The sequence below is a fragment of the Solanum dulcamara genome, chromosome 1 (genome assembly GCF_947179165.1).
Source record: "Solanum dulcamara chromosome 1, daSolDulc1.2, whole genome shotgun sequence".
NCBI lineage: Eukaryota > Viridiplantae > Streptophyta > Magnoliopsida > Solanales > Solanaceae > Solanum > Solanum dulcamara.
This window is the reverse complement of record NC_077237.1, coordinates 87,230,314-87,240,574: the sequence shown is the minus strand read 5'-3', so window position 1 is coordinate 87,240,574 and position 10,261 is coordinate 87,230,314. Positions and strand designations below refer to the sequence as shown.

The following is a 10,261-nucleotide window of genomic DNA, read 5'->3' as shown; positions in this document are numbered from 1 at the left end:
ATATTTTAAGACATTTATAATACACGAGAGCAATACATTGCATGACTATTTGAAGCAATATTTTGATAACACTTGTCATCATAATATTCAAATAAAGTTTAAATGCATTATTTGTTTCAAAATTGCACTAAATCAAGTACTCCTACAAAAGTTGAAAATTATGAATGATGAGAAACATCAAATATGTTGGAATTAAGCTTGCCATTGTCCAAAACTTGGGACAAGTTGCTTTTGAATCCAGAGAGTTGGGATCATCCGATCCCACGGTAATCGGTGTCGTTCTGTTACCATACACAGGGTTTATAATTACTTGTGGTGGTGAATTTAAAATTGGGGTAGTCGTAATTCCTCCACTTGTGTTTTTACGGCCTCCAACTCCGGGAGGAAGCGGCCCTCCAGCAGATCTAATCAAAATTCAAAAATTCAAATATCAACAAGATATTAAATAGTTTAATTATAACATGTTAAAATACACTTACTATACATAAAAGCTTTTTACACTAGTGATATTTAGTGACTTAATTGGTAATTAGTATAAGACCCAAAGTTTTTTTAAAAACAAATAAATTACCTATGAACAACAAGGTTAAATTGAAACCGTCAACGGCTAAGTCGGCAACCTTTAATTAATCTTTTAATATTTAAGAGATTCAAAATCTATATATAATATATATCGTATTATATTTTTATCGAGAAAAAATTCAGATAAACCCCTTACTATTCTCTAGATCCACTACAAAACATCATCAACACATTTCCACGTAATAAGGCACTATGGACACCATTATACACAAGAGCAAACACTCCACAATGTTTTCGAACCCCAAAAACCATTATCTCCCTCCAACACTCCAAAAAGAAAAAAAAAGGTTTCGTGAATTTTTCTACTTTACAGCCAAGTGCTAATAAAGTATTCCTTTCAAAAAGAATGTATTTTATTAACTTTTCATCTGATATATTTAAAATTACGAGATTATTTTAGTATATTCTATCTATTTTTAATATATTGAAAAAAAAATTACTTTCTTAAATTATATATCAAATCGTCATAATAAAAGAAAACAAATTGAAACAGAAAAAATAACATTATCTCGATAACCGTGCTAAAGTGGAAGAAAACATTAATTCGAAGAATAACAAGTTTTAACGTGAAGAAAAGCTATAGAAAATCAAGAGTAAAAAAATCAACACAGATAAAAGATGGGAAACAAATAAGCAATAGAACAACTTGAAGTTTTAAAGAACATACCTTGGAGAAGCTGGATAAACACAAGATCCATAACCTAAGACAATACAAAAAAAAAGAAGGTAAAGATAAGATAAATAATTAATCAACTATACATATCAAACTACACTCAAAAATCAAAAAAAGTTATTAATTATATGTGTTGTGTCAGTGTATTTAAATTACACACATCGTCAGTATAAATAATTTTTACATTATCAAGTCAATTCTACATGTTGCAGCAAGTACATAACCTGTTTTATTTTCAACCCTGTTTTATTTTCAACACTTTAAATCTTAAATTATAAAAAGATTTATGTATAAATATTTTTTGAGTGACCTGACAATATAAAAAATCATTGACATTAACATTGACCCTATATATATATAACTTAATGCATAACACATGGAGAAAAAAGTAATACAAGATTGTGGTGGAGCAATAATTAAGTAATACTCCTTAATTATTTTCATCTTTATAATCAAAAAAGTTTTGAATTCAAAATCTAGGTATATAGAATCGCCTTTGTTATTAGGAAATACTTTATACCCTAATATAAGACTTTTTGATGCAAATATGAATTTAATCCGTATCAAATACTGAATGAAAAATAAAAAAAACAGAAGGTTGAGTAGTAAAAAAATTACATACTTGGGTCAGTTTTGGCAAAAGTAGCAGTGCCAGAAAATTGGCAAGAGCCAGGAGCCATGTTGTTTCTTTGATAGAAACTATTGAAGGCATAAGAGGCATGATTTTGAATAGTATTAGGAAGATAACAAAGGCCATTAGATTGAATTGGTGCACAATCAGCACCATTGCTACAAGCATAATCCAAACCTCTTTGCAATGCTTGATTGCTTGCATCACTTCTTACTATACACCATGTAGCCTTTGTTCTAACAATAATAGTTAACATCATGACTAAAATTATCAACACTTCCATGAACATATATATATATATATATGGAGAGACGAATTCAAAAATAGACGTCTATGTAAAATAGTAAAATTAGGTATGTGGGAGCTAATGTGTATGTGTATTGTTGGAAAGTCAAGAAAGTTGATGACTTGAGTTTGTGGACGGAGTTGGTAAAATTAAATCAGTATAGTTGACGATATTTAAATTTTGAATATGTTGCTATAGTTGTGTGAGAGTTGGGAACAAGAGAGGGAAAAAAAGAAGAGGAATATAAAGTGGAAATGTGGAATGATTGATATATGTAATGCTTTTTTTCTCTTTGGCTTTTATGGGTGTGTGTGCTCATGTTAATTTTCTCTCTTTTTTATTTATCTTTTTTTAAAAAAAAAATGCTTTGGGAGCTTGTTTCTGACCTATGCTTTCATATTTTAGAATCAATTGGTATATTTGCCTTTCCACCTTTTATCATATGATGATGTGGGTGTATATTAATATGTGTAACACAATATTTGAGTATTTATGATGGTGACTACTTCTGATGACATATGATGTTTGAATATAAAATTGATTTTTTTTTAAATAAATAAAGCTAGGTATTCTTATTTTAAGATGGTAGAGATAATTAATTCTTTCATTACTAATCAGAAAGACATTAAATTTCTTCTAAGTGCTTCAACTGAGGTATAGGTACAAAAACCTTTTGTATAAGATTCAAAATGGTGAATTGAGGTAGAGATAGACCGATGATGTTATAATTATTTACCTGGTTATTAAAAGAAAAAAATTGCATCTGCTTTCCCTATTTTATAATTGGTCTCACACTCTTCAAATCTAATGTGGTAGTTTCCCTTCAGAGAAATTTTCTTCTATAGATTATTAAGCAATTATCGAAATTCAAGGAGCTTATTCGTTCAAAATTCAATTGATTACTACTTCTATAGAGAAGGCCGAGAGCATTTTGCTTATTATTTCATGATCAAATTTTAATTTTTCGATTTCTTATTATTTTTTTCTTTATTATGTATTGTTAAGTAGGTAATACGATTAATTAACCAATACATTCTTCATAATGGTAGAGTTACCTAAGTTTTGTGCGGGCAAATATCAAATAAAATATGTTAGGACATTTCTTTTTATATATCTAAGTTTTAATGGTAAAGTTATTTAATATTTGTATTGAAAAAAAACATATTATATACATAATAAAATAATTAATATACATATAAATTTATTCAAACACATCATTATAATTTTAAAAAAAAGAAAAAGAAAAGCAGAGACGGATTCAAGTGGAATAAGGATATTGCGTTCTTTATTTGTTTTCCTTTTCCTTTTTGGGGTTTGTGCTGTATTATCTTTCTCTTTTTAGCTTTTTAGATTTGCTTTTATTGGGAGTTTGAACTTTATTAAGGTTTTTTTAGTTTCCGATCAAATTATACATATTTTATACTCCCCATTTCTATTTATTAATTTGTTCGATAATTTAAACTTGACATAAAATTTAAAAAATAAAGAAAAAAATTTTTATTTATAATTTTAAATTAAAGATATGAAACTGAATGAGACAATCACGTGAGATCATATTGGTAATATTTCATGAAAAAAATCAACACTTCGTAATATCAGAGAAAATAATATTTTTAGTTTCCAAATTTAATTCTAATAACCATGAAAAAATTGACAAACAAAAAGTCATGCATGTCAATTAATAATTACATAGCATGTAATGTGTAACATCTGTGTATGAACTCTGATATATAGTTTTGCTGGAATAAGTCGAGTAGCTGAACAAAAGATTGTTGGATCTTTCGAGGAATTTTAGTAGCTCAGTTAATTGGCTATTTAAATTTTTACTTTGTTGATGATGGTTCGATTATCCATCTTGTAATCCCTCTCAAAAATAACGAAAACTCTAATAGTCCTTTGTTGCAAGGGCTTCAAAATTGCACTTGTTGAAGGTTCAACAAATATCATCATGGGTCGAAAAATGGTGTATGTACAAGCAAAACTTTTTTCAAAAGCTCTCATCGATACTTTTCTTAATCTGAGAGCAACACATTCACCTCAGGATCCTCAGGTGTGTCAGGGTCATAGTCAGTATTTGTTACCCTAGTGAAAGTTTCAACTTGAGAGGTACTACGCGAAATCTCTCCTCCTGTATAGTTATCTACTTTCTCACATATGCATGAATATGGGTTTTCATGAAACACACCCCAGGTTGGACTTACCTCCTTGGGCTCTCCCATGAAGCCTTTCTGATATTTATTGACTCTATACACAAATTCCTTGTGTGACATGTAATTTTTGTTTAAAAACAATCGATACAGTTTCCTACCGTTTGGGCGAATGGTTGGCTTATGACCAAAATATCTCCTGCATCGAAAAGGAAAAAGTATATTAATCCACCTCCGCAATACCTATTTTGCAGAAAGACATAATACAGAAACGTGTCATTTAACTTGGTCTCATCTGATATCTATGCCCTCCAACTTTTGATGTGCACAAATAGACACTTAAACTTGTATAGAGTTGCACAAATATTATGTCACGTAGGATGTGTGTGTTTACTTATTCAACTTTAAGTGTCTACTTGTGCACACTTGAAAAACATAGATGTCAGCTAAGATCAAGTTAAAGAGCATATTTATGTATTATACTTGCAAAAAAAGTGAAATAGGAGTGGGCAGTAGCAGACCTTCGCCCTGCTAGAATTTTCACCATGTTTCCATGGTTGTTAGCGACAAATACATCGCTTTCATCACAAACTATGAAGTCAAGAGCAGCCATTCTAGAAGAAAATGCAGAAAATGGTGCTAACTCATCTTTGCTAGCAAGGGTGTCTTTTGTGTAGAAGTTTGGAAAGAGGGCTTTTAACGGAGCCCATGTCTCTTCCCCGCCATATATTTCACCGGATGCTACATATATATGAACATCTTCGCCATATCCAAGCGATCTCAGCATCAAGCCGACTTCTTCAGGAGTCATAGGGCATCTTCCATGCCTCCTTGCCTTATCCGGGTGACTCTCCTGAAAGTATATCGTAAATAGAGTTAACACATCACATTGTACGAAAGCAGGGTAAAAATTAACTCATAACCTAATAGGTCCATTCAGAAAGAACATTATTTCGCGGATTATAGAGGAAAATGTATGTATGTGTGGTGTGTTGATGACCGAAATCTTGTTTACTACCTCAGACTATCCACTGTGTCGGACTCGATTCTCTTCCTGATTGGTGGTGTGTACGAAGAAGCCTTACCCCCTACCATGAAAATCTGAAACAGAAGTGTGTGTTTTCTTTCTTTTTTATAGAGAAAAGTATGAACGTAAAATTACATCCCTTGGCATTGGTTCCAACAGTAAAAGTAGTAGAGTCCAGGATGTGTGGTAAGTGCACATCACAAGTTTGAAACCAGCCGGTATTTAAGTGGAAGGAGGGTAGAGGGCAGGCACATAACCTCTGAGTTTCTAACTTGTGTACAAACCAGAGATGGGATAACTACAGGGGATTTCAACTATCATAAAGAAAAAGAAACAATCTTTGAAGCTCACAGTTACAATGATTCATTATGAGGATATGATTGGAAGCAGATACTCAAGTACTTACACGTAAAGTTTTCCACTTCTTACGTATCTTCCCGAGTTCTTCCCTCTCCTTATCGCCTCCTCCATAGTAACATCCTGAGAATGCAAGCATATCGGGTTCAAACCTGTACCATATGCACCATCAGCATACAATCTCTTTTTGAATTTTAGTTAGAACATTCATCAAACTTCAGGAACCAAAATCCTCCCAGCATCAAAGTAAGCATCCCAGTAATATACGAGTATAAAACAAGGAACAAGAAAAAATTGTCATAATCAAAATGATACCCACGCAAGGTAGAATAAGATCTGCGTACACCCCACACTCTCTGGACCCCACTTGTGTTGGGATTTCACTTGGTATGTTGTTGTGATCAAAATGATAAGGTTTTTGTTATCAACATTCCTAGACACAATTCTTATGTTTGATAAACTGTTCATACAATATCGATCTTAACTTATACCCAAGAACCTTTATGCTATAATCATGGCTGTGTAAACTATTTAACTTCCTGAAGGGGCAATAGACAAATTAAATAGCAGAAGTCTGAGGACAACAGTTAAGTAAACATCAGGAAATATGACCTTTAATTTGGCCTCAGTTAGCATTTATGCACTCCAACTGTGTGGGTGTGCACAAGTAGACAATTAAACTTGTTAAAACTGAATAAGTAGACACACGCATCCTATATGACATAATACACATAGGATGCCGCATAGGACACGAATTGCCAAGTAGGACACCAAGTAGGATGCGTGTGTCTACTTGTTCAACTTTATACAAGTTTAAGTGTCTACTTGTGTATTAGGATGCCGCGTAGGACACGAATTGCCAAGTATGCACACTCAATATTGGAGGGCATAGATGTCAGATGAGGCCAAGTTAAAGGGCATGTTAATGTATTATACCAAAACTATAACACTACCAAGGATCAAATACTAACTGTAAGTGATCATAAATCATAAATGAGAAAATAATAAATAAACAAAATAGAAGACGAACCTTAGGTGAAGAGCAATGAAATGCTTGCTTTTCATCCTCATTCGCTGGACCAATTTCTCACCCATTCTAAGTATAGGGTCAGCAAACTTCAATGCATGATAATTAACTCTGCATCTAAGCTTTTGCAAATCTGTATCCAGACTATTTGCAAGTCGATAGTCAAACTTGGTGATCTGTACAGCCTGTTACGAGAAGCAGACACTATACAGGTCTATAAATATCAACATTCAAACATCTTATATAGGGGATAGACATATCTGTATCCACAACTTGTCTTTATAGTTTCTGGTAATGCATTTGAAGAAAAGTATGGTTTTGTCCTCATGCATATATGTTGGTGGAAATTCAAGAGACCTGATATACTCACATGTTTCTTTTCAAGTACAGGCAATACACGATGTATATAGCAACGGTCACTGCACTTTCTAGGAACTCGCATTCTATAAGGTAGCCATATCTGCCCTTTTCTGAGTGGAAGTTCCTTTACGACTGAAATATCTTTGGCAAGATATTTTATAAACCAATCAACATCAAAAATATCAGAAAAGACACTGCAAGGAAAAGGCATAGTTCACTTTGCAGAGATATTAGAGTGTAACCAATATGCAAGGAAAAAGCAAAATATAATTTTTTTCAGCTACTCACCTTGTGTCTTTCCAGTAAGAACTCTTGTCCAGCTTTGGAACAACAAGAGTAGCATTTAAAATGCGAGCAGCAACAACAGCATCCGTTATCTGCCATAGAAGTGAGAGATTATACTGTTAAATACAGAATCATTCTGCATTCAATGTAATCATTGTAGTTCGATGTCAGCAGAAGTTAAACTATGCAGCAGTTAAAAGAAGGAATGTTATGCGAAATGTTACACATCACAAAGGCATACACATACACCACGATCCTTTTCAGTGACCTTTTGCCTTTTTTGGTGATTGTTCTTTCAATAGTACCGACTCTTTCTATTTCTCACTATCCTAGCATTGTTTCAGTCATTTATGCAAATCAGCGATGTTTCATCACAACAACCAGTCAAATCTCATCCTTTAGTCAACCAAGCACAACATAGCTGACACATTATTATCACCATAAGCTGCATCAGCATTGGTTTCCAGCAAAATATAATTCTCCAGTCAGTATCGTGTTGTCATTTAGATACACATTTGTAGTCAACACATCATCAACACCATGTTGTCATCCAAAAACACACCTCTCCTGCCATATGGCAAAATGTTTCGCCAGTGAATGTCACACCTAGCGTACTTTTCAGTTAGCGCTTCCAGAGACACTATATTTTCCAATCAACTCCATGTTACTTTCCAGCTACATGTCACTAAACTACTCAATCAGTGGCACCAAATACTACCAGTTGATCACACTTGATCTTTCCACTTTGAATTTTCAAATTCAATTGTTTCACCGCCTTTGCTAAGGAATATAGGAGATCATACAAAAGCTAAAAATCGACAAAAGAACACAATGAAACATCACAAATAGCAACACGATTCAGCAACATGGAAACAATCCTTTCTCATTTATAGCTACTAGCTAAAGTTTCTATGAGGCTCCAGCCACCAGTTTGGAGCACACGATTTGCTTTGGCTTAATCGTTGATTACTAAAAACAATTACCTTCTTGTCTACTAGCTAGTGTTCGATAACCACAACCAAGTACCTCATTTAAAATAGTTAAGCCAACAAATTAGTAATCACAACCGCAACTTTGCTTACCCCAGTTCTTTGTTGGTTAAGTCCTCCACTTGTTACAATCGACAAGTAACGATTTGGATGAGTGATATCCTCTGCTTCTGCAAATTTTACAAAGACTCTAATTAAGAAATGTCAAGAGTAAATTGACATTTCCCAAAAATGCAGAACCAATAACTTAAATCTCCGTAAATTGCAAAGAGGAATGAAGGTTTCACTCACTTCGAAATTTGTTACTAGAATTACTGCATCCATAAAAAAGCTTGGAATTTCTCGAACTCCACATATCGCGATGATTCACTACCTCTTTAGCCTTGAACAAAAGAACAAGCCATACAAAATTTAGAAAGGTAAAATCCAACGAAAAATAAAAACTTCATATAGAAAACATCAGGACAGAGATTAACCGGAACAGGTAATTGAGAATCTTCAATTGCATCATCATTTTCTCCCTACAAATACAAAATTACAATCAAAATGGATACTCTAAAACATACCAAATGTATCTCAAAAATGAATGTGCATTAACTCAGGACCCGGATCTAGGCGTGATTAACTCAGTTGGTTGATTACAGAAACTTTCATAGGTTCAATTAACCACATTGTAATCCCCTACCTTTATTTCCCTTTAACATATTCCAATTATTTTTTATATAACTATTTGACTGTGAATCCAGTTATTATTGTATTATTATTATTATCAACGTGAAACTTTAATCGTAGCATTAATTTAGCGTGAATGAGGTACCGAAGAATCGCGAAGGAAGATCCGATTGCCATTGGGAGAAGGTGCGAGAATCGAGAGGAAAAAGAAAAGGACAAGAAAAGCGGAGGCGACGGTGATGGCCGGGATTAGCCACCGTCCACGGGTGAAAAAGTGGCGGAGACGCCGAGAGGAGGCCATCGGAGCGGTGGTGGAAGGAATTTTTGATTTTCCGCCAGTTTGGCGATGAAGATGAAAGGGAATTACGCTGTGTTGATATGGGCATACGCATGACATGCATAATAATACAATATAATATAATATAATTAATAATAGCCTATGCTTAATATTTCTAGGGAGGATTGTTTCATGTTACTTTGACTCACAAAACGTTTAAAAAGCTTTTATAAGTAATCTAAATTTAATTGTTACTATAAAATCAGTGTGAAGTTTTATAAACTAATTACTCCCTCGTTGCTATTTATATATCGTCTTTACTAAAAATAGATGGTCCTTAATATTGTCATTTCACAAAATCAATGTATAAAAAATATTATTCTTTCTATTTTATTCTTGTAAGTTATTAGTCTTAAAAATATACATTTGACCAACATAGAAAAACTAGGTAAATAATTCATGTCAATTGATCAAATTAATTAATCAAAATAAATTGATTCATATTCATTGATCGAAAACTTAACTACAAAAAAATATTAAATAACTGTAAAATAGTAAACTTACTTAGTTTCTTAATACACGTGAAATCTAAAATTGTGACATATAAATAGAAACGGAGGGAGTATTATTTTTAAAATTTTTTGACCTTATACTAGAGAACGTATCAGAATATACCTAAATGTCATTTAATCTTGTGGTATTAAACATGTCACGTAAAAAAATTGCGTAGGTCAAAACTCTTCGAATAATCTTCAAAGCGTTTGGCCATAAAATTTGAAAATTTAATTTCTAGTTGAAATTTTATATTGATTTCATAAACAGATGTTAATTTGGAATCAAAATTTAAAATGAAAACTCTCTAATCCTATGACTAAACGCCTGTTTAAAGTTTGAATTGTGGTAATCAAGACTATAAAAAAAATTGTTGATTTTCTTCACTACGAAAGT

At 32.7% G+C, this 10,261-nt stretch overlaps 2 protein-coding genes across 2 annotated transcripts; both read right to left on the bottom strand.

Annotated features, from left to right (window-relative positions):
* Positions 1-21: 21 nt before the first annotated feature.
* Positions 22-2,422, bottom strand: LOC129890670 (PLASMODESMATA CALLOSE-BINDING PROTEIN 3-like). The gene is made up of 3 exons (XM_055966173.1): positions 1,878-2,422; positions 1,250-1,283; positions 22-404 (listed from the first exon to the last, which is right to left on the bottom strand). Exons 1-3 carry the CDS (start codon positions 2,173-2,175, stop codon positions 143-145), a joined length of 594 nt encoding a protein of 197 aa, XP_055822148.1. The 5' UTR covers positions 2,176-2,422; the 3' UTR covers positions 22-142.
* A 1,462-nt stretch (positions 2,423-3,884) lies between these two features.
* On the bottom strand, positions 3,885-9,367 carry LOC129890665 (O-fucosyltransferase 6-like). The gene is made up of 10 exons (XM_055966170.1): positions 9,182-9,367; positions 8,841-8,885; positions 8,656-8,746; positions 8,458-8,534; positions 7,379-7,467; positions 7,101-7,284; positions 6,734-6,915; positions 5,753-5,855; positions 4,841-5,172; positions 3,885-4,518 (listed from the first exon to the last, which is right to left on the bottom strand). Exons 1-10 carry the CDS (start codon positions 9,335-9,337, stop codon positions 4,185-4,187), a joined length of 1,593 nt encoding a protein of 530 aa, XP_055822145.1. The 5' UTR covers positions 9,338-9,367; the 3' UTR covers positions 3,885-4,184.
* Positions 9,368-10,261: the final 894 nt, after the last annotated feature.